General features: G+C 41.9%; 1 protein-coding gene across 3 annotated transcripts in view; it reads right to left on the bottom strand.

The window, feature by feature from the left end:
- SCN11A (sodium voltage-gated channel alpha subunit 11) overlaps positions 1 to 24,778 on the bottom strand; it is a 93,200-nt gene that overhangs the window by 46,883 nt on the left and 21,539 nt on the right. For all 3 annotated transcript variants that reach the window (XM_059162050.1, XM_059162048.1, XM_059162049.1), the window contains 11 exons: positions 24,322 to 24,450; positions 22,933 to 23,036; positions 18,713 to 18,886; positions 17,874 to 17,937; positions 13,295 to 13,436; positions 12,040 to 12,237; positions 11,061 to 11,234; positions 7,919 to 8,048; positions 6,682 to 6,920; positions 2,986 to 3,171; positions 409 to 777 (listed from right to left, as the gene is read on the bottom strand). In XM_059162050.1, the coding sequence (XP_059018033.1) occupies positions 409 to 777; positions 2,986 to 3,171; positions 6,682 to 6,920; positions 7,919 to 8,048; positions 11,061 to 11,234; positions 12,040 to 12,237; positions 13,295 to 13,436; positions 17,874 to 17,937; positions 18,713 to 18,886; positions 22,933 to 23,036; positions 24,322 to 24,450 (1,909 nt within the window). The remainder of the gene's footprint in view (positions 1 to 408; positions 778 to 2,985; positions 3,172 to 6,681; positions 6,921 to 7,918; positions 8,049 to 11,060; positions 11,235 to 12,039; positions 12,238 to 13,294; positions 13,437 to 17,873; positions 17,938 to 18,712; positions 18,887 to 22,932; positions 23,037 to 24,321; positions 24,451 to 24,778) is intronic.

Below are 24,778 nucleotides of genomic sequence, written 5' to 3'. Positions count from 1 at the left end.
GGAGAGAGTAAAAGGACCATTTTTTTTTTTTAGCTCATCCCTTTTTTTTTTTTTTTAAGAACAAGCAAACTTTCTCACTAGATATCCCTTTACAACTTATTGATCAAATTAAGTCACAAACTCCTACCTCAGCTATTCATTCACAAAGAGAATACAATTATCTTAGAATAATCACCTGGAATAAAACAGATATTGGGTATCATTCAATATGAGAAGTATGTGAAAAGAAGGTTTTGTTTCATGCTTTTTATAATTTCCTTGAGTCAAATTCAAATGCAGATTTTAATATTATAAAACATTGAATGTGCAATATCATATTTAGAATAATAATTACCAGTAAAGTATTGCAAAAGAAGCTAATACATTTGTGTAATCCATATGTTAAAAAAAAAAATCTAAGAAACTCACCACAAGTTTTCCTATCACCATGATCAACAGAAAGACGACAACGCACAGTGTTTGATTTGTTGCTTGCATACATTCCCACATGTTTTCAATCCATTCCCCACAGAGGATGCGGAATACCACCAAAAAGGAATGGTAGAAATCCCCCATGTGCCAGCGTCGTAGACATGGGACTGTAGGTCCACAGGATGTTTTATTGCTTTTTACAGAACTGAATTTAGAGCCAAAAACCTGCATGCCAACCACTGAGAAAATAAAGACCACAATAGCCAGGACCACGGTGAGGTTTCCCAGGGCTCCAACGGAATGGCCAATTATCTTTATCAGTGTGTTTAAAGTTGGCCAGGATTTGGCTAACTTGAAGACCCTCAGCTGTAAAAAAAAAAAAAAAAAAAAAAAAAAAAAAAAAAATAGACAATAAGCAAAAGAAGAAACGCCAGTTAAAGACAAATTCCATCTGCTCAGCTATATAGCAAATGACATGCTCCCAAACCATAGCATTTATGACTTTCAAAAATCTTTTCAAAGTCAAAACCATTCTAAACATAGTCATCCACTCCTTGGCCCATGATAATACCTAGACAGGGCCAGAAATGAGGCAAAGTAGAGTGTGTGACAAACACCATGAGAGGCAAAACTTTTTGTTTTGAAAATGGAAACATTTTGTTCTAATTTTTGTTAAATGATAAAGACTTTGGAGTCATGAAGATAGAATTAAGCATACATGTTTATTGCATGAAGTTAATGTTTTGGAATCCTGTATAATATATCAAGGGTCAAACACTATAGCCCAAGGGCCAAATCCAGCTCACTGCCTATTTTTGTGTGGCCTAACAAACTGAAGGTTTTGGGGGGATGGGGGTAGGGTGAACCTGGTGGTAAAAGAGGGCATGTACTGCATGCCCATGTACTGCATGGAGAACTGGATGTGGTGAGTAAACAATGAATTTTGAAACACTGAAAAAAATAAAATTAAATTAGATTTTTAAAAATGGTTGGAAAATAATCAAAAGAAGGGTATTTCATCACATATGAAAATAGTATTACGTTCAAATTTTTGCATCTGTAAATAAAGTTCTGTTGCAACACAGCCACACCCATTCATTCTCAAATGTCTATGGCTATTTCTGTGCTACAACAGCAGAGTTGAGTGATTTCAACAGAGACCATACAGCTTGTAAGACTGAAAATATTTACCATCTGACCTTTTACAGAAAAAACTTGCTAACTCCTGTATCATATAAGTCAGGTCACAAATTTGAATCTAAACTTTCTAACAATAATAGGAGGAATACAGTACTTTATATCCAAGAGAGAAAAAGCAGTCAGCTACTCAAACACACACACACTTTTTTCAGAAGTTTTTTCCCATGGAATTTTACAGACCTATGGGAGACAACACAACAACCAGTTTCAAAGCTTATCTCTTATTTTAACTTCCAACATAAACCAGTGTGGTTTCACTCCAAAGTACAACCCTGTTAAGTATCAACTATTTGGGGGAAATACTGCAGGTCAGTAAGACTGAAGACCCAGGAGAAGGAACAGCACTGTGTCCTCAGAAGGGTACTTGGGGCGCCTAAGGGAGAAATCATGCTTCTGTAATACACAGACAATACTGTACAGTTCCTCCCCTCAGAGCATGGCTGTAATAAGCCTAAACAATTGTAAAGCAAATATAATTTTGCTCACCTAAGTGCCAGTGAAACTCTAGGAGAGCAAGTTAATCATTTCTGACCTTGAGCAGTGTGAGCGCCTAACATATCCCAAGTATAAAATGTATGCCTACGTAACTGAAACAAATGCCTTACTCTGTAGGCTTATCCCTGCCAAAAGAAAAAGTAAATCTCTGAAAGAGACCAAGGGTCTCCTTTTATGGCTTCCCGATTCCCCTATCAGGTGTGGTTTCCCTGTAGTTTTCTATCTATGCTTCTCACGGTGTCTGTCACACACTCTACTTTGCCTCATTTCTGGCCCTCTCTTGTCTCATGTCTAAAGGGTTAACTTCATGAAGATAGTACTTTTCTCAGCTTGGAGTGCTCCTTAGGTCAGCTCCTCTCAAGTGCATCTGCAAAGGTCACCAGAATACATCCATGGTCAGCAGCTGGAGTACAAAGACCACAGGACAGGAATGACACTGGAAGCAGTCAGGAGGAAACTACTGAGACAGCATCTGCCAGCAGCGCCCAGCCCCCTCCTGGACTCTGTAGTCTATTCCCCCTTGGTAAGCCCAGATATGAGGGTGCCTGGCGCAGAGCTCAGGGGTGAGTGGTGGGAAAGAGATCATGGGAGGGGGCTACGCTGAGCAAGAAGCCGCATCTTGATTACCAGAACACACCATGTTGCGTCAGGTTATCTAAGGAGTCATGGTGGGATGGGGGAGGCAGGGGTTCAGCTGGGAGGAGACGTCCTGGGACTCCCCAGGAGTATGCAAACCTGGGTGGGAGGAGGAGCTCAGTTCTGATTCTCTGGTTAAGGTAAGATGAGTTCATGTTTAATGCAAAATAGCCACTGAACTTAGTCAAGACTTTTGTCAATTCTGGCAGCTGAGTCAGTAAAACGAAATAGTAAGTGCCTTACCACTCTTAAGGGACGGAGAAACAGCAGATTTTTTTTTTTTCCTAAAACTATACTGTTCATCACATCTGCAAAACTCAGAAGAGCAACAATGCTGTCAAAAATGTTCCAGCCCCGGCGAAAGTAGTTGTAGGGGTCAAGCGCAATAATTTTTAGGCACATTTCTGCCATGAAAACGCCAGCGAAAACCTACGGTGACATACGGAAGAATGAGAAAAGGAAACTATCTCTCCTTGAAGATACACTTCTCAGAATGGTCCAAGGGAACTGCAGAGATTACAAAAAAACAAAACGCATTTTTATTTACTTTGCTCCTCTCACCCCTCCCCACCACAGTGCCCATTACTATATTACCAAGCTCACAGACATCAGGGTGGAGAATAAGATATTATTTCCCAAGGCACAATTGGATTTTGATAGAGGGCAGGGTGATAGAAAGTGTCAAGCAATTTCCCCTCTAAGTTCCTTTAAAATGTCAATACAACCTCCCAAATGAGGGGAGGGGCAGGATACATATAACAGCTCTAAAAACTGATGATAAATATCCTCTATAAAGCAGAATCACTCAATCTCAACACTGATCAGAAAAAAAAAAAAAATTAAAAGGGGCCCAGAGCAAAGAACTGAAAAACACTGCTAGGAACAGGAAAACATCATTAAGCAACTCAATATATAGGCTTATCCTATATGATGAATATCTTGGGATAAATATCTTGGTTATGACTGAAAGGAGGGTCAGTGAGTTGGGATATAATCCTAAATCCTATTATTCACCCACAGAATGCAGGATTCATTATTCCAAAACAAAATACCAAAGCATTAAAAGGAAGGGCAAGAGTTAAGAAAGTGCTAAACTATGTGATTTCCATGGGTACAAATAAGTGCTTTTGTTTTTGTCTTTGAAAATTCGATAAATACAGGCTTAAAAACATTGCACAATGTTCAATTAGTGGTAGCTAAATTCAAAACTAAATCTATCATCTACATCTCTGTAGAAGATAAAACAAAGCATTTCTTCATAGCAAATAGCACATTCTAACATAGACACAACTAAATAGATAATGAGAAAACAATAGTATGAAAATAATAAGGTAATATTAAAAAGGTTGTCAATAATAAGGCTGTCCTCCACAGTGCTGGAAAAGAAAAATAACTCAGAAATGATTTTTAAGTCTCCATAATGAAAAAAAATCTCCTTATTAAAAGTAACAGATGATCTGTTTTTATAAATAATTTGCTGACTATTTATTTTAAAAATTCCTAAAATAAAGTGACACAAGTTAAAAAAGGATAGGCAAAGACAAATCCAAGATAGACAAAGAGAAAAGAAGTCAAGGTGGCAAAGAAAACCCTAAGCTCGTATCTATCTTTTTTTTCCCCTTTAAATATCGCTATCTGCTTCTGCTCAGAGCCACAACCAGTGCCTAAAATCATGCAGTGTTATTATAGTTAATTGTGCTGGACTGATCCCTGTCCCTTTTTGAGCTCCACCTCTCTCTCCTGTCTCCTTCAAGCTTTAGGGGTCTAGCCCTACAGTGTACTCCTCTGATTTAAGCAATACCAAAGCTTAGAGAGTCCATTTCCAAGTCCAGTCCCATAGAACTGCACAGGCCAGTTGAACCCTGGTCCACCTGTCAGAGGAGGAAGGGATGTGTTCTTGGGAACTCAAGGCTCCAAAACCTCCCTTCACCACTGCATACTGCTATGGGGGTACAGAAGATGAGGTGGCTACCACCTTTGCATTGTGTGTTAAGTCTTTTTTTTTTTTTTTTTTAAGACTTGACTTATTTATTTAAGAGAGAGAGTGAGAGATAGAATGAGATGGAGGAGGTGGAGAGAGGGAGGAAGAAGCACAATGTGGGGCTCGATCCCAGGACGCTGGGATCGTGACCTGAGCTGAACACAGCCACTTAACCAACTGAGCTACCCAGGCTCCCCAACATATTGTGTTAGTTTAGGGAATGGGGCACATGGAATGGAAGCACAGGCCACAAGGCCAGTTCTGCCTGTTTCTCATCAGTTTTCAGGGCCTGAAGCACAGCTGCTACCTGTGAACTCAGACATCAACAATATCTCTGTGCCTCCTTCTGTACCCTTTCTGGAGAGAGTGAAGAAGAATGTCACTTAATTATCCAGCTTCTGACTGCAAAATGTAGCTTCATCTCAATACCCAGAATACCTAGTCAGTGGGAAATCTGAAAGGGTGGCTGTGTCACTTTCCACAGCTGGATCAGCAAATGAAGGGATGGACAGACCACTTTTGCAAACTAGGAAGCCCTGCCTAGAGGCAAGATTCTGGGTATTTTGGGTATTCTCTGGAACTTAGCTAATAAATCCATCTACCAGGAGGTGCTGAAACATGGGTCTGCTGGGTCTGCTGACTCTGCTGAGGCAGGAACCTGCAGACACAGCTTTCTGTCTCCAAGTGAAATAACACTGTCAACACATTTCTGGGATACATCATCTGGAGAGAGCTGAATACCCTGGCCTTTAGCCCAGAAAACACCAGCCTGTTCAAAGGTACCATGTGTGTTAGGTTTGTCGTGCAGCATGAAATCTAATCTGACCCACACACACCTACAGAGCACTTCTTCTCAAGGGCAGTTTGGGGAAAGAAACTTAAATGCACACTTTCTGTACGGAGAACCACTCTAGCCATGCACTGTGGTCCCTGAGAGGAACACAGAACTGAGGGTAACCTCAACCTGATGCACAGAAGCAGCTCTGTGGACCAGCTTCTGATTCAGTAGGTACAGTGGGTTCTGATCAGTGTAAAATAATAAAAAAATACATGCCTACATATTGACTAGAAATCCTCTGCAATGCTAAAAATGGTCATCTTTGCTAATAGGACCATAGGAAATAAATTTCTTCTTTGTATTTCCCTTATCTGTACTTTCCTTTTTTAAAAATTTAAAAAAAGCATGTATTACTTCTTAAGTTGGAAAAATAAAATAAAAGTTCAAGAATAAATGGTTAGATGTCTGGTAAGATTAACTCATTAGCTAATTAAGGTAGAACATTCAGTGGATAATTATTTGTTATTTCTGATATTTCGGATTAATTAATCCTCAGGGGGAAAAAGAGAATGCCTTCTCCACAAACAATAAATTGAATAGTTCATGGGGGGGTTCTGCTCTCCTCTCTTAGTTTTCCTAGTTTAACTGGGACTAGATGCATCCAATGAGAAACATGTTGAAGCAGGTTGAAGTCTAGAGGCTCCCCTACTATCCCATAAGCTCTGTACAACTCCTGGGAAAGTATGCCTCCCACAGCTGCCAGGCCCTGACCCGCCTTTCTAGGGGGAATAACACCTAGTATTGGCAGTCACATTATTTTGTGACAAACGGTGTCATCCATATCACTGGGGACCAGGGGACACATTACCAAGGTCTCTGGATATGGTTAACATTTTCTTGATTATCCCAAATGGCTGAACTTTTAACATGTCTGCTGGCTTCTGGGTTCCCACAGGATGACTAAAGAGATGCTAAGGCATACCAGAGGGTCAACACAGGCCCCATGGTAAATTGCTGAACTGGGTAAAAACAAAATCCTAATAGTCATCTTTTCCCTTTACTCTACTTAAGGGGACCAAAGACCTAGGCTAGGTTCGGCCACTCACGATAGGTTTAGACTTTGAAAGAATTATAATTCACAGTTTGAAATATTTTTATCTTTTAAAAAGCCTAAAGTTACCAAATTCCCTATATGCAACATAGAAGAAAAACTCTTGTCCATTTTGTAATGATCCATGGCCAAGAAGATAGTGTTGATGATGATACAAATGGTGATGGCCAGCTCAGTAAAAGGATCAGTCATCACGGTTCTCAAGGCCTTCTTAATGCACAGCCACTGGGGGCTACAGTTCCACACAAGGTATCTGGATGCCAGGTTTTCCCCACATGGGAGGCAAGGCTCCTGTGATTTTTCTTGTTCTGGAGAAGAATGAAAGAGCAATTGAGTAGTTAGCTCTGAATCCATCTGGCTGCTGTTGGCCTGAGTACATATCTTCTCCCCACGTCCTTAGGGTCTCCTATGAACCTGATCAACCAAGAAGAATGCTGATGGGTGTAGCTGGAAAGGTTTCCCAAACACAACTTCCATGTGGTATAGCCATGTACATCTAGTCTTCATACTTTCATTGAGCATCTGGGAGCTGTGCTGCACTGCTAGAGATAGAGATATGGAAGCCAACACTGGATGTGAACCCATGATAGAGAGAAATAGAAAATCAAGTTATGTTCATTCAAGGAAAACCAGGGTGAGAGCTGTAACAGAGGTGCACAGAGCTACCAAGGCTCAAGGGAAGGAGAAGTATTAAAGAAAAAGTACTCTCCAGCTAGTTGAGTTCAGCCATCAGGCCACTGGACCCCTGATTTCCCTGGCACCATTTCAGGGACCCATGCAAGCCAAATGAGGTGATACGACAGGCTCAAAAGTGCTAAGGATCAATCGGACCCCATCCTTGTAAGGACTTGAGTCCTGCCTTTGATCACCAAACTCTTAGTTGGATCCTGGTTACCTGCCGTGATTGAGGTCCATCAGATGGTTCCAGCCTATCTACATGGTCTTCCATTGTCCATGCCAGATTCCTAACACTAACTTCGAATATAACCGTATCCCACTGGTAACTTCTGTGTCTTCTCATCTTTGGTCACTATCATTGTCATTGCAACCTCCTGTGACTCCCTGGCCTGATTGGGAGGTCCTGTCTGTACTCTTGGTCCCAAGTCCCATCCCAAGCCTAGCCAGTTCCCACCACTACCCAAGGGCCCACTTCTTCTGAGTCACTTAGCTTGCATGCTCAAATTAGACAGAAGAAGTGACTCATCAGGAAGTTCACTGGGCTTCAGAGAGCTTCTGGGGGAGGAGAGGAGAATGGAGAGACATCACGGAAGTTCAGCTCTCCCTGCGGCTGAGAGACAGAGCTTACCCTGCATGGTGATGGTGAGGATGCTGACAGCGCTCAGGGCCCTCTGTCTTTGGAAGGGGTCCCCGTGCTCATCGAAGTAATCCACTGACAGATTCTGGGATAGTCGTTTGGTTTGCTCTAGGATGTGTGGCTGTAAGAGAAGGCAGGCATGGTGGACCTTCAAAGCAAAGGAACTGCCTCTCCTCAAAACCTCACAAGCTACTTTGTTTCAATGCCACATGCCTCAAAGACACTTCATATCTCATAGAGGTCCACTCGCTTCCACTTCATGGCACGCTAAAGGTTCAGTTTTTGTATTTCATATTTAGTAGATAAGTGCAATATAGTTTGAACATTCATATTTCTTATTCATGCACATTTCTAGGGTCCCAGTGACAGAAAATTTTCTTTCTCTGTGATTTATTCATTGTCAACAAAGAGCAAACAAAATTTTACAAAAACTAATGAATAACAGTTGAGAGCACAGAATCAATAAAAAGCTGAATTTAGAAACAATGTTTTTGAGTGGCATAACTGGGGGATACATCCAGAAGGGTGGATTGGGGTCAGATAGTGAAGTGCCTTGAATGGCTGCCTAAGTTGATTTTGAAACAGTCAGTAACTAGAAAGAACAGCCAAAATAAATACAACAAAATCTATATACTAAATGTCAAGCACTATTTCAGGCTGTGCCCAGGAGCTTGATTCTCACCTTACCTCCAATTCTGAAGTCTCTGGAGGTGAAAAGACGCACATCTTCAGAAACCTATCCATAATTATTTATTTCCCCAAAGTCCTGACCAACCAGGGCCCCAGAGCAAACTATCCCTTGCGATAAGCTATTTTAAAGGCAACCTATAGTCTTTTTATAGCTATTTCTCTTTTGGTTTAAGACTTCTTATTAGCTGTCTGGTCTTGGTCTATTGTTTTGTGAAATGAGGAAAACCCCTCAAAACACTAAAAAAAAAGTTGCAGTCTCTTCAATATGCTATGTCCTGACATTAAAGAAGTCTCTAAACCAAGAGATCGGTCCCTGTCACTCCATGAGAGAGCTGCTCACAGGAGTGAATGAGTTCTGATCACCTACTTCAGCAAAGACTCGCAGACCCGCTTTCCTGACCCACCCTCAGGTGTGCACAGGCCCCTTCTGACCACTTCACCTCCTCCTTCCACCTCAGGAAAGTGGCTCTAGCCGTTATTCCATGGTCTGTATCTTCCACATTTTCCTCCCCTCTGAAGTCTCTCTTCACAATTAAAACATGTTTGAACGTCCCCTACTTCACTGATTTTAAAAAGGGGATGGGGAGCAAAATAAGTCAATCAGAGAAAGAAAATTATCATGTGATCTCCCTGATATCAGGAATTTGAGAGGCAACGTGTGGGGTTTGGGGGGTAGGAAAGGAATAAGTGAAACAAGATTAGATCAGGAGGGAGACAAACCACAAGAGACCCTTAACCTCACAAAACAAACTGAGGGTTGTGGGGGAGAGGGGTGTAAGGAGAGGATGGTTGGGTTATGGACATTGGGTAAGGTATGTGCTGTGGTGAGTGCTGTGAAGTATAAACCTGGTGATTCACACACCTGGGGCTAATAATATATTATATGTTAATTTAAAAATTTAAAAAAATAAAATTTTTAAAAAGAGGGGGTGCTTTTTTCCTACCCCATATCCCCCCATAGCTTCCTTTCTGCATATCCTATGGCCTACTCAACATCCCTGCTAGGATGCCCCACAGGCATTTCAAACTTGCCATGCCCAAAACTGAACTTGCCTTCTTCTGCACTCCCAGCACATGTTCCTTTCCTGTCTCAGTAAACTACCCTCTATCAAGTTGTCTACCCAAGCCATTAACCGGACACCTCTCCCCTCCCCGTACATCTATTTGACTGCTGAATCTTATTTTCTGGAGATCACTGCACCCTGTCATTCTCTCTTCATCCTCCTGCCCTAATGACTGTTTAAGCCCCTATCGCCACTTGGATTACTGCCACAGCTTCTTAACTGGCTGCATCCAATTCTGTTCTAGTCCCATCCCATCTCTTCAATGCATTCGGGATTTTAAAACTATCAATCTGGTTGTCACTCTTTTGCTTAAAACCTTTCAGTACTGCTTAGTCCTTGCTCTCCAGGTAAAGGGTGAACCCCTGAGCTGGCTTCATGGCCTTTTGTGATGATCCCATCTTACTACTACAGTTTCTCACCACCCACCCTCTAGCTTCATCACATACACACATGTGCATGTGCACATACACTCCCAAGTGTCCCACTGGATCATGTTCTCCAGCTCTCCTTTGCCTCCAGGCCTTTGTATGTGCTGTTCCCTCTACCTTTGGTGCTCCATTCACTTTTTACCAAAGGATGAAACATTAATTCACCCTCTCAGCACAGACACTGCTTCCAATCCATGCTTCTCCCACTTCCACCAATTCTGGGTTGGTTGTTGGAAGCAGATGCTGCTGTTGGCTGAATCTTTGTCCCTGGGTCTTACCTGAGGCTTTCTCTGGCAACCTGACCACCCTTTGACCTAATGGATGCCAAGTCAGAAATCCGCAAAAATGATTATCTCCAAAACCCAGCAGTCTGGAAATAATGATGGACCAATGTTGGCATATAAATGCTCTAGTGTCCTCACTCCATGGAGATTAAACATCAACTACTTTCAGTGGTAACTGGCTTGATAATGAACCTTAACTGGCCACCTTTCTCTTCCATGTATCCTTTCTTCCCTCTCCTCTTGGTGCTTCCTGAGATCACTTCCCAAATAATCTACTTGCACTCTAGCATCTCAGAACTTCCTTTGGAGGGAACCTCCTCTACAACACTGCTCCTTCTCTGTTCTCCCATAGCAATCATTATGTCAGTCATCACACTGAACAGTAACTGCCTCCTTGTTAGTGTGTCTTCTGTTGTCTGTTTCATACATCTCATGTATCCCCAGTACTTACCCCAATGCCAAGCAGAGAGTAAACACTGTCAAAACTTCGAATGATGCTTGTAAATAAATGGGTAGTTGAATAGACACATGGATGTGAGAAAATATGCACAAATGGATGAGAGGATAAATGAGTAAATGAATGAAGGAATCCTTTCAATTAGACTGCCAACTTGACCTGTTCCCCTAACAGTGCTATAGTATCATTAATTCCTGGGCTAAGACTTGCCTTTTTTGTGGAATCTTCCTCAGAATCTGATCCTGGAGGCTGGTCTTTCCCAGAGTCTCTCAAAAAAAAGGACTTTCTTTTACTTTTACCAAAAAGCTTTCTCTTCTTTGGGGAAAAAGATGACGCTTCAAGGGAATTAAGTGAACTTCTGTCAATTCCCATGGCAACCAGAGCCTTAGAAAGTGAACAAAAGCAATTAATAAATAGATCATCGTGAGTGTTCTCTCCTCTCTTCTGGAAGCATCATACCATTTAGACTGCTTATCACCTACATGGAATATGCTAGCTTTGTTATTTTTTAGCAGGGGCACAGACCCTGTTTGTTTATCCACAGAAAATGCAATCTCAGAGGCAAGGTTAACTCTTCCATAGCTCTTTCACTAACTCTTAGCACAGAGTCTAGGATGTGCTAGGCACTCAATAAATGCTTGTGCCTGACAAAGCAGGTATTAAACTTGATGGACTCCCCACTGAAAAATCTCTGTGCAGGATGAGAAAGAGTATAAAACATGTTCCTGAAATCTTAGAATTGGGAAAATGATACCAAGGAAACAATGAAAATGGGCTATAAATATGACAGGAATTTCAAGAAGAGAGAGGTGATCACAGCTGCTGTCTTTAGAGCACCATTACTACTTTCCCAAGCCCTCCCAGGCAAAGACCTGGAACACAAACATCTCCAGATTCCCATTAGTAATCCTGCAGCAAAGCCTTGGTTTACACTTATGCACATTTTATCTTCTAGCCAGCAGTCTGGGGTCTGTCCTAGAAGGCCCAGGTTTCAGAAAACCTAGGGTTCCCGATTCTTAAGAGCTCTGTGCCTGGACATTGTAATGAGAGACAGCAGCACAGCCTGTCTTCACAGGTCTTAAATTATCAGAAAAGCACCAGTAGAGAAAGCTCTGAGACCAGTTCTCACAGCCTCTGCAGTCCACACCCCCACAAGCAGACCTCACTGTCTGACACTGCGTGCCCCTACCTCCTTCTCCTCCTTCAGCAGCCGCTGGGCTTCCTGGAACATCTTCTCCTTGGCCTCTGTCTCAGCAGCTACATTTCTGTTCTGTTCCTCATAAGCCATAGTGACAACAGCCAGAGTTAAGTTAATCAGGTAGAAAGAGCCCAGAAAGATGACCACCACAAAGAAGAAGACTGAGTAGAGCCCTGAGGTACGCAAGGTCTGCAAAAGACAGAGCACATACTTGCTTCTCCAGCCTTTCTCTATAGAGGGGTGACTGTCACTTCAAGGGGACATGATACAATAGCAACAGATCCTCCCCCCAGCAGTGCTCAGGTCAGCTGTCCACAGTATCGTCTATAACCTCCCATAACCCAGGGACTTCTGACGCCCATCAATGAGCAGATGTCATCCCTACATTCCCATGTAAGGTGTGGTACTTTGTTAGGACTTTCTCAAGGGTAGTTGCATTTTAGAATTTAAAAGGCAGAAGAAGGAATGCTTTAAACTGATCATGGAGGACAAGGGGAGTTAGAGAGGAGAAGGGAGTTGGGGGAAATTGGAAGGGGAGGTGAACCATGAGAGACTATGGACTCTGAAAAACAATCTGCGGGGTTTGAAGCGGCGGGGGGTGGGAGGTTGGGGAAACCAGGTGGTGGGTATTGGAGAGGGCACGGATTGCATGGAGCACTGGGTGTGGTGCAAAAACAATGAATACTGTTATGCTGAAAATAATTTTTTTAAAAAATTAATTATTATTAAAAAAAAAAAAAAAAAACTGAAGGAAGCACTGGTAGTAGAACTATGGGTAGAAGGGAATCCAGAGAGGGCTAACATTTCTAGGAGGAGGAGATGGTTTTTGATGTTCCTTTTCCTTTTTAAAAAAAAATTTTTTTTAAAGATTTTATTTATTTGACAGACAGAGATCACAAGCAGGCAGAGAGGCAGGCAGAGAGAGAGAGGAGGAAGCAGGCTCCCCGCTGAGCAGAGAGCCCGGTTCGGGGCTCAATCCCAGGACCTTGGGATCACGACCCAAGCTGAAGGCAGAGGCTTTAACCCACTGAACCATCCAGGCGCCCAGTTTTTGATGTTTCTAACACAATATCTAAGGTAGAATTTAATAGTACAACTATTGAGGATGAGGAACAGATGACAGAGAAGAAGGGTAGATGGTAAGTTATGAATAAATGACAGAAAGATAGATGAGCTATGGAGGAGGGGAGGAGGAAGGGAGGAGGGCAGGGGGAGGAGAACAAGAGAGAGAGAATAATTAAATAACCTGTTGATAAAGCTTCTCCCAGGAATCTTGGGTCATAAGCCGAAACATGCCAAGGAAAGACCAGCCAAAGTTGTCAAAATTGGTGTAATTATAGTCAGGATTCCTTTTGGTGTGTGTGCATTTAAAATTTTCAGAACAGGCACTAGATGGAAACAAGGGAACAGAGGAAGAATTACATTCCCTGCAGGCTGGCTTCCCTCCTACCCCCACTCATCCTAGCCAAGGCACAGGCTTTTCTGAGGGCCGAGAGGTCATATGGAAAAGCCCTGGGTGCTGAGTATCTGTAAGAGGGACCATGCCCTGCCTGCCAAGCCTTCACTCACTTTCCAGATGGATCAATTAGTAAGCTCATATTCTTAGTTTTTCATTAAAAATTAAGTGTAATGATACAGTGAATAATTAGTAGTAATGACAGGCAAGAGAAGCACATATGTACCAGTATACATCTTTTATAATACATACATGGGAGTGTGCTTTGAGTACTCTCTTGTGCCTTGCTTTTTTCATGGAACAATATAGCTTGGAGGTCCTTCCACACGAGCATACAAGGAAATATTTCTTTTCATGTCTTACGGTTCTATGATTTATTTAATTGCTCAGCTAATGATGAAGATGTAAGGTTTCAGTTGTTAACAGTCTTTTGTTCTCATAAACATATGGGTCTTACTTTATCGCTTGCCCATAAGTCTTCACCCACATCACCAAAGCACATATCATTAAACGCATTTCTCAGATAATACAAGGGTAGGTACTTTCCTCATTTTTGATAAATATACTATTTTGATCAAAGTAATACATGCATGTGGTTTAAAAATCATGTGGCACCAACAGGCTTGTAATGAAAACCATTCCATCATTCTTTAACCATCATTTACTTACTGCAAAGTCAACAACTTGTAACTCTTTTATGTCCATATCTTTAAAGATAACATTTATTATGATATATACCAACTTTAGTCCTTGGTGATTAAGTTCCTGCTAAGATGAGGGTTAGCTCCTCAACCTCCCATCCCACTTCATCACTACTTATATTCCCCCTCCCAAGGAAATACTGTGGCCTGAGTCTGTTTTCTGGGGTTGGATACTTTTTTTTCTTTGTTTTTGTGTGTTGCTTTTTCCAAGTTTTACTATCTCATTTTTCTGGAACAAATCTCAAATGGCTTCTTAAGAAGATGGGGTGATCTTTGCATATATGAGTATTTCTTTATTCTACCTTCAGAGCTGATTGATTGATTGGCTAGAAGTAGAAATCTGGTTTGAAAATTTTTTTCCTTAGAAATACGAAGGAACTGTGCAGTTATTATCCTGTGATGCTATTGAGAATTCTGATGCCATTTTGATTTTTGTTCCTTTGTGGGTGACCTTTTTCTCTTTGGTTTTAGGATCTTTTCCCTGAAAGGCCACAATTAGGTACTTGGCAGGGGCTTTCTTCACTCATTATGTTGGGCACTTTATGGGATGGTGAGGGACTTGCATCCTCAAGCTCAGGAAAATTCTCCGTATTGTGGCATTGCTAATTTTCTCCCTTTTGTTTTTTTCTGTGCCCTATTTCAGGAATTTCTATTTAGTCAAAAGTTGGAACTTCTGGTTTGATATTTATTCTCATAATTTTCTGTCTCTTTTGTGGCTACTTTCTGGACTATTTCCTCTACTTGATCTTTTAATTCTAGTTCTGATTTTTTGTAATCATGTTACCAAAAAAAAAAAAAAATCAGTCTTTCTTAGTGACTTAGTGAAAAGGAACAGTTGTTCCTTTTTCATAATGAGCTATTTTTATTTTTATGTATACAATATGTCTCTTAAGTTTACTGAAGACCCTATTTAAAGTTTTAAAAGTCCTTTTGAGTTCTCTCTCTGAACTGTTATTTTGTCCACAGCTTTTAGAGCCCGAATGTTCAGATCCTTCTGAAATTCTTGCATCACAATCTTAATCTCCAGTGTGATGCTGTTGGGAGGTGGGGTGGGTGGTGATTAGTGGGGGAGGGTGGAGCCCTCATGATAGGAGTCACACCCTCATAAAAGAGACCTCACAGAGCTCACTTTCTGCCATTTGAGGACACAACAGAGAAGACTACCACCTACAACCCAGAAGAGGATCCTCATTAGAACCCAACCAAACTGGTACCCTGATCTTGGACATCCAACCTCAGGAACTGTGAAGAAAGAAATTTCTGTTGTTTATAAGTCACCCTGTCTATAGTATTTTGTATTAGCTGCCTGAACTATGACAACATTCATTTTCCCTATTTCTTTCTCTCAGTCCCCTTTATGCCAAAGACTTCCTTCAGCTATCTGGTGAGCCTGGGCTATTCAGTAGCATTTAATCAGAGGTCCTGACAAGTTGATTGGGAATTTGCTTAGTGGGCAACATAGCCCTCAGTGAGTGGTAGGCTTTGCATTAGGGTGATTCAGAAGGAAGACATCCATTGTGTCCTCTTTCCCACCAGACCTCAGGGAAACCCTTGAAATCCCAGTGCCCTTATCTTCAAGGAACCTACTGGGGCTGAACCTAACATACTTAATTTATCTTACTTCCTAGTCACCATTCAAAGTATTAGCTTATTTTGCCCAATATCCCCTTGTCTGGATATCCTTCCTATCAACATACACATGTGATTAAAGCTCTCCTCCAGCATTTCCATCTTGGCAAAGACATCACCAGTAACTCACCCCAGAAGCAACAGAAACATCTCTAACAGTTTTCTCCCCTCAAAACACCCCACCATCCTCCCATACATGCACTTGTGCACAGTGTACATCTAACCCCCTTCTTCAATTCACAATCTTGTTCTTTCTGTCTCCTAAATGTGTTTGGAATTCATCCATCCATTTCTCATCATCTCCACTGCACTGTTTTGTGATTTTCATCTGTATCAACCGAGTCTTCTAAGTGGCTGTCTCATCCACTCTATGCATCCATTCTCATGTAGCAGCCATAGTGACTTTTACAAACAACTAATCTGCTCAGGTCTTGTTTCCTTTGTGATCAATGTCAAAATATTTGGCACTGATGGGCTACCAGATCTTGCAGAGTTAGTTCTTGTAAACTTCCTCTCTGCCTAACAAGCTGCTGGGCTTCTTACTGCCTCTGATCTCATGGCCTCATGCCCAGAGTCTTCCCCCTTTCTATTCTAGGGACTGAAATTGTTCATTCTATCTCCTCACCTACCAGAACTCCCTACTTATGCTTTAGATCCACACTGTGGTCACCAGTCACCACACTGTGGCTCTTAGGGAAGGAGGCAGAGAGTAAAGGCTAAAAACCAGGCCTAGGCCCTAGACAGACAGAGAGCTGCCTATGAAGGTGACCTATGACCTTAGACCTGTCATCTCCTTGAAAACCACCATGTCATGATCAATGGGGGAGGTCATCTTCTAGGAGTTCATCTTCTATACAACTTCTGAGCTTTGGGACTACACATAGATTAGAGAGCTATGATTATTACACAAGCTTAGAGAGATGAGGACACAATAAGGACCAGCTGGAAGCCAAGGCTGCCGTGTCTATGTGTCCAAGTGGCCCACCCCACCTTGGATTTTACCTACAGTAACCGTACCTGCCCTGTATGGAGTCAAGGAAGCACTGTATATAACAGCTGTTGGTCTCCTCATTAAATGAAAGAACCGTGGAGGCAGTGTGTCTGCCGAGGATCATTTTAGAGAATCCAGTAGTCCTTGTATTACACTAAACCCTATGATGTCTTGTGAGTTTGACCAAATATAAACCTATGACTATCCCAGGTAGCATTAGAAGACACTTCCCTCATTTTACAGACAGGGTTATACCCTCTGTTCAATCTCTCTCAGTATCTATATGTCTCTCTTAAAACATTCATCACACTTTCAAGGAGTAAAACACACTTTCTCTCCTTCCTGTGAGATGCCAGATTCAAGAGAGAAGTGATCTCTAGTTCATATTTGCATTCTTTGGGCCTAGCACAGGGTTTGGCATGCTCTCAGCCTTTGATACATATTTGTTATTGAGGAACAAAGTTTTAGCCTATTTTATCAGAGTGACTTGCATATTATCTTGATTTGAAATGTACTCATTAAATCACTCTGAAATGAATTTCTCGCCACAGAGAGCACTGATACTCTGGAAGAAAAAAGAGTGTCCCTAAAGGGCCAGAGAGCTATGAACCACTGGGGTGAATGTGTATGAACATACATATACAACTGTTTATGAAATTAGAGGCAGTGGTGATCAACAAATGATCACATTTTCAGTAGATTTTTTCAGTTATAAATTCAACATGACTTGGGGAGAAAGCTGCTCTAAACACTTGGAAACAATTATTAAAATATTAATTATAATTATATCATTTTATTATTAATTTTTAAATTAATTTATTGATTTTTAAATTGATTGATTTTATTATTAACACTTATAATAATGAATTATTAATAACTTAATAATGCATGTGTAAACTTGCCTAAATACTGTTTGCCTAATCAGTACTGTTTGCCTACTGCCATCACTGCTCCAAAAGTCATTAGATGAAGACTGTCTGCCACATTACCCCAAAAAAGGTCCACCAATGCTGTACTTGGGAGAAAAATGGAGATATGAACTTCTTACCTGTTACCCATCCAGGTACCACACATTCTGAATTCAGAGGAAGTTTTCTTTTCAAAACAATTTTCTGAGAAGGAAAGAATCATAAATTCAGATTTAAAAAAAAAAAAAAACCTGAAGGGAAAGAGAATAGCAAATATGCCAGATTTGGTTGAAACAAATGGTTTGGAATCCTCAGAAATGATCAAAGTGGATGGCCAGAGAGGAACCAGAGCTTAAGCCCTGAGGAAGGAGCAAGAGAAAAGGAGGGTAAGGAGGAAGGTAGAAGGAGGAGGAGGAGGAAGCAGTGACACCACCATGCCCCTGAGGCCTCTCAGTGCATAAAACTGAACCTGAGATCATGCCCGGGGGAAGTTGGACACAGACTCAGCCCATGAGAAGTGCATAAACCAAGACAATCATGGAGAGAGAGAGGTTAGCCACATGAGATCCAGGACACATGAAATTGCTATAGGATTGACCTCAGTATGGAGAGGATGCAGCAGAAAAAAAGTGATATTATTGGAGAAAATACCCAAGGAGGAGGGCTGGGAAGTTGCTGGACAAATCCAGGCACTCTGAAGACTTCTGCAAAACATGACAAAGAATTGCGCAGATCCACAGGGGAAGGGATAGGAGCTGGTATCACTTATGTGGCTGTGGCTGCAGGCTTTGCCTTCTCCATGGAAACCCAAAGAACAAAGCAGTTCTCTAAGAAACACATGTGCCCACATGAGAACTCTGGATGGATGAAGTCATCCTTGCTCCTAAGAGACTCTGTAATGCAGATCTATAGACAGTATGAGCGATGACAATAAAAGTTAACCGTGCACAGACCAAGGTGTGAAAGGTGGAATATTTACCATCAAGGTTACTGATATTCTCACAGTCCTTATGGATACATCTCTGGTTCAGACTTCCCTTGAAGAGCTGCTGACCTACCAGGGCGAAGATGCTGAGGCAAAAGAGAGTCAGAATCATCACATCAACAAGCTTCTTCACAGAGCGCAGCAAGGCCCCAACAATGACCTTCAGACCTGGGGAGGAGAAAGACCAGTGTGGGGACAAGTGCCCACTCACACACACAGCAGACACACGGGAGGGAACAGCCAGGGCCTCAAACGTCACCCGGCTGCAGGCTAGAATCAGAAACTGGCCTAGCTGAGGATTCTGATGCCATGGGTTCTGGTTCCAACTCTGCCTGAGAAGCTGCATGGCACTGAGTAGTCCACCAGTCTAGCTCAGCCTTTCCATCCTGCCTGGTGTCTGCCACAGGGTTGCTCTGAAGAGTTAGTGAGAAGACTCTGAGTAGAAACATATCATACAGACAACTTGATTACACTTGTGCAGACACCTCACAGCTGGGGATTCCATGTAGCACCAAGACCAAAAGGAGGCTCCCCTAGAGGAGACAGACCTGTATTTAACATTCAAGGTATGCAAGGTGCCATAAGACAGTGCTAAATTGGGGGGCAGGGAGCTAGAAGGAGGATCTTTGTCTGGAACAAGAAAATGAGAATATTCTGGGGGGGAAAAACTCATATTATTACTTAAAATAGTTTTATTTTTTAATTCAAGAAATATTTACTAAGCACCTATTGTGTCCATGGCACACTGCTAAGCTACCAAGTTACAACATAAGAAAGACATAACCTTGTGGTACAATGGTAAATGTTTAAAATCAGCTTTCTGGGGGTGCCGGGGTGCTGCAGTCAGTTAAGCATCCGACTCTTGATTTCTGCTCAGGTTATGATCTCAGGGTCATGAGATCAAGCCCTATGTCAGGCTCTGCACTCAGCACAGAGTCTGCTTGGGATTCTCTCTCTCTAACCCGCTGCTCCTTCTGCCCCCCCAACAGCGCGCTCTCTCTCTCTCTCAAATAAATAAGTCCTTTAAAGATTAAAAAAAAAACAAAAACGCTTTCTCTGTCGGGGAGGAGCGTGTGTGCAGGGAAAGTCCCATCTATAGCATTTACAGACTTCTTTGCTGAATTTTGTAGTGCAGATCCCTTTTCTTCCTCCACAGAGTCCTCTCAGCATGCTGGCTTCAACCTAAACTACACAACATCACTGGATGCAGAGCTGAAAAGGAACATGCACAACCTGCTGCTGAGGCACCAAAACAAGTCAGCCCCAGTACACCACTGAGTCAGGGGCTCTGCTCTCAGAGTAGCTGGAGAGTTAAACAACCAGACAAAACTTAAACAATTTGTGAGATGACACAAAGTGGCAACATTTCAAATAATCGGTATAAACCATGACTGGTAGACTTAAGAACAGAAAGGGACACCAAATGGAAGGCCAAACCTGCAGCAAATGAGCCTTCCATGAAGTGTGATGCCACACAAGGAGAAGGCTTCTGGACAAGCTGGAGCATTCAATCTGGTTCATATTCACAGCCCATCCTTAGCTTCATCTTGATTCACAGAACACCTTCCTTACATGGCTTCCAGGATCTACATTTCCCTCTTACTTTCTGGTGGCTCCTGCTCATCCTCTTTGCTGGTTTCTTCCCTTCTCCCCTCACCTTTAAGGTGGTAGTGACCTTGGCCCTCTTCTGTTTTTCATCTAGGCTCACTCTCTTGGTGATCTCATCAGATTTCATGGCTCCAAGTATCCTCTATAAGCTCATTATTTCCAAAATGGTATCTCCAGCCCAAGCTGCTGTCTGGAACTCCAGACCTGTAGACCTCATTACCTACTTGATACTTCTATTTGATGTTTCATAGCCATCTCAAACAGAACACATCCAAAGCTAACTTCTCATGCAACCTCCAGACCTGCTCCTCTCACAGAGGAGCTATATATCTGTATATCAGCTGTATATCTCACATGGGTTTTTTTTTTTTTTTTTTTTTTTTTTTTTTTTTTAGTCCTATGTCTGAAGCTCAAAACTCACAAACAGAAGGAAAATACAGGAAAAGGTTCCTTCTCTGACTTTTGGGGGAAAACAAGCTTATTTTTAGTCTCCTGTAAAACTAGTTTCCTGATAAGACTCTGAAATGAAGATTTAATTATTTTTTAAAGAGATGTATATCTTCTGTCTTCCATAGTCAAGTTATCTGACTTCTTAGGAAATGCAGGTTACATTTTCTGTGTCAGTCTGCAATGACTCCATTTTTCTAGTCACTCAGACCAAAAACCTTGACTCATCCTTGACTCTTTTCTTTTGCTCACACCACACATACAGTCATCCCATCAGGAAATCCTATTGTTTCTACTTTGAAATTCATAGAGTCAGACCACTGTCTACCAACTCCTCCACCACCAACTGATTTAAGAGCACAACCATCTCTTTAACAGTGGTCTCTTGTGTCATTTTGGGTTCTTCTCTGAGAAGCAGATACTCTGGGACCAGAAGTGCAAGAGATCAGTTGGGTGACATGTCTGCAAAGAAAAAGGGAAAGCAAGTACAGCTGGCAGGGAAAACATCAGAGTATGACATGAGCTGACACCTGGGAAAGGAGAGTGGTAAGGAAGTAGGACTGGACAAGAAAAGCCTCCGACTAGAGTGCCACTGGGAGAGAGTCTTAACCAGGTTCGCTCCCAAGGAGCCCCTGAGCTTAAGCTTCAGGACTTTATCCTTAAGGAATGGGCCTTCACTAGTCCCCCTGACATGCAGGGAAAGTGTGATCTTGGCATGAACATGAATGCAGTTGTGAATCCAGAGATGTGGCAGCTGGGATCATCACTCAGCTATGCTCCCTACAGCAGGAGATGTGAGTGGCACATTTCCATGATGATCACCAAGCCTCTATCTCATCTTTCTGCTTCTACCTTCACTCCCCCACATTCTATTCTCCATACAACAGCCAGAGTAGTCCATCTAAAACCTGTCAGATTAATGGATAAAGAAGATGTGTACACACACACACACACACACACACACACACACACACACAGAGGAATATTAGCCATAAAAAAGAATGAGATATAGCCATTTGCAACAAAAACAATGAATAGACCTAGAGGGTATTAATGCTTAGTGAAATAAGTCAGACAGAGAAAGACAAATACTGTATGATTTCACTTACAAGTGGAATCTCAAAAACAAAACACATGAACAAACAAAACAAAATGGAAACTCATAAATACAGAGAACAAACTGGTGGTTCCCCGGGGTTTGGGAGGAGGGGGATGAGCAAAAGGGTGAAAGGGAGTGGGAGGCACAAGTTTCCGGTTTTGGAAGAAATAAGTCATGGGGACAAAAGGTACAGCATAGGGAATATAGTCAATGGTATTGTAATAGCATCATATGGTGACATATGGGAGCTATAGCTGTAGCGAGCACAGCATAATTTATAGAATTGTTGAATCACTATGTTGTACACCTGAAATTAATGTAACATTGTGTGTCACCTATACTTCCATAAAAACAAATCAAAACAAAAACCCCTGCCAGATCATGTGACCCCTCCGCTTGAAGTCCTCACGTGGCTCCCACTTATCTCAGAGCACAGCCCAAATCCTCCTAGTGGTTATGTGCCTCCCCTCCCCTATGCGATCCTTCCTCTACCACCTGGCCCCTCACTCTATCCTTTCTATTCCTCAGACTCTGCACTACTGGCTGTTGCTAGTGCGCAGAACACTCTTTCCCATGTATCTGCTTATGAAACTCTCTCACTGATTCCAAATCCACTCTCATCTCCCCCCGCCCAATGACCCCTATTTTGACTACTCTATTGAAAACTGCATCCTGCATCCCTGAATCCCTGTGACTTCCTGTAGCCCTCATATTGTTTACTTTTCCTTTTTATTTTTCCATGGCACGTTTCACTTCCTAAACAGGATAGCTAATGACCTCTTAATTACAGTTATTGCTTGGTGTCTCTCTCCCCACCCCAACTCAGAATGTAAACTCCATGAACACAGAGACCTCTGTCTGTTCGCTCACTTTATGGTATACCTCAAGCAGCTAGCACAGTGTCTAGACATATGCTCATATACACATTTGTTAAGTGATCAAATAAATGAGTAAAGCAGAATTTGTTTGCTTTTGGTTTATATGACATCTTGAGAAATTTTAAATATAAAAGAACATTCCTCCTGCTAAGAGGCAGTATTGAAAAATCAGAGTGATTTACCTGAAACCACTGAAATTGCTTTCAAAGCTCTGAACACTCGGAAGGTACGCAGGGATGACAGACCGAAGCTGTTTTTCCTGGATTCTGGTATGTATGTTGCAAACCTGTAAGACAAAGTACAGGAGAAGTCTGGGCCTACTCTCGGTCGTATAGCCATGCTGTATATCTCCACAAAGGCCACAAATAAACATGGTGGAATTGGGGGCCTCACCTTCCCAACCTCACCTTCATCACGGGGTCTGGTAATACCATTCTCTATTGCTGTGGACCACAGATTGCAGGCTGTGCTAAATGTTATATTTGGAGAGAGTTGAGGATTCCTTGAAATACTATGCAGTTGTGGATACATCCATTGATAACAAAAATCAATCAAAATACTTATTGACTACCAAGTTCCAGGTCCAGTGCACTTCCCTGAGGTCTCACTATGTGGCCAAGCCAAGAAGAAACCCAGGCAGTCTGACTCCAGAGCCCTCACCACTGCACTACACCACTTTTCAAGAGCCAGCAGTGCCCAATCATTGAATTTCAAGGGTAAAACTCTGATATTAATAGTATCTACTCCAAAGGGCTTTTGTGAATAATATTAAATAGGAAAACATATGCAAAGTGCTTAAAACAATGGCTGGCACAAACTAAGTAATGTTAGGTTTATTATTATTGTGCTGGCAAGGGGCCATTGCTCTTCTTGTTCTTTATTTTGCTGACTCCGTTTCACCACTCAGATGCCAAACTGATGTCCTTTCCTTCAGGAGGAACTTCAACTCTCACCTCATGTCATATACAATATACATAATAGTTAACTTAAAATGGACCATGGACTAAAATGTAAGAGCTAAATCTATAAAACTTCTAGGAGAAAATGGAAATTAAAAAAAAAAAAAAAAAAAAAAAAAAAAACTCCTTGAGAGCTTGCAGTAGCCAAAGATTTTTAAGACTCTGTAGTTCCTCCTACACGTTCTAACAGCCAAATATATGCCCAATTCCTGTCCTAGCACTCACCCTACCAGACTGTGACGGTTGTTAATTTTCTCTCTTCCCATCTGGACTGTGAGCTTCAAGAGGGTAAGAACCATGTCTGTTTGTTTTGTTTTATTTTCATTATCACAACCCCTGTATCTTGCACAGAACTTGGCCCATAATAGGCCAGTGTTTGGGAAGTGAATGGTTGAAAGAATGAGAGCATGAATGTGGCCTAGAAATGGATTCACACTGGAGGCCTCTGGCCAATCGTCCGCAGGGTGCTGTTCAGGGCCAATCAACACTGCACTCAGAACTCTTGGCCTTAATAGGACACAGTTACTCACATGGACCCACACTTCCTGGTGGAAGCCCAGGAGCTTCTTTCCCACCCCGAGTTTCCTTAATAAACAACTTTGACATTCTTACGCTGTTACAATGACAACGGAGTCCAGCCAGTTCCATGGATCTCGAAGAAAAGAAAACTCATCCAGAATTAAACCTCTTGCTAATATTTTTATCAAAGCTTCAAAAATATAAATCCCAGTGAAAACATACCTATAAAGCAAAGCATTCAGAACAAGAAGGAAGATGGTAAGTGGTGTGAACAGCAGAGAGCCCATTTGTCTTATCTAGCCTTTATGCAGTTTTTCCATTTCAATGTGACATTCAACATTCTGATTATCAGCAAACCACAGTTCAGTGTAGTAGGTTCCTTAAGGAAGTTCTAGTGGTTAGAATTTCTGAGAAACAGGCCCACAGATAAAATTGTAAAAGTGCTATTCAATGCCTAGCTCTACAGCCATATTCTTGAGAGTCGTTTTAGCCAATCTGGGACCTTAGGAATGGGTGTTGTCACTGTTATTTTGTCACTACTACTCTAGAG

Source organism: Mustela lutreola, chromosome 2 (genome assembly GCF_030435805.1).
Source record: "Mustela lutreola isolate mMusLut2 chromosome 2, mMusLut2.pri, whole genome shotgun sequence".
In the NCBI taxonomy this organism is placed as follows: domain Eukaryota; kingdom Metazoa; phylum Chordata; class Mammalia; order Carnivora; family Mustelidae; genus Mustela; species Mustela lutreola.
The sequence above is the reverse complement of the archived record's forward strand: the minus strand, read 5'-3'. Positions and strand labels throughout refer to the sequence as shown.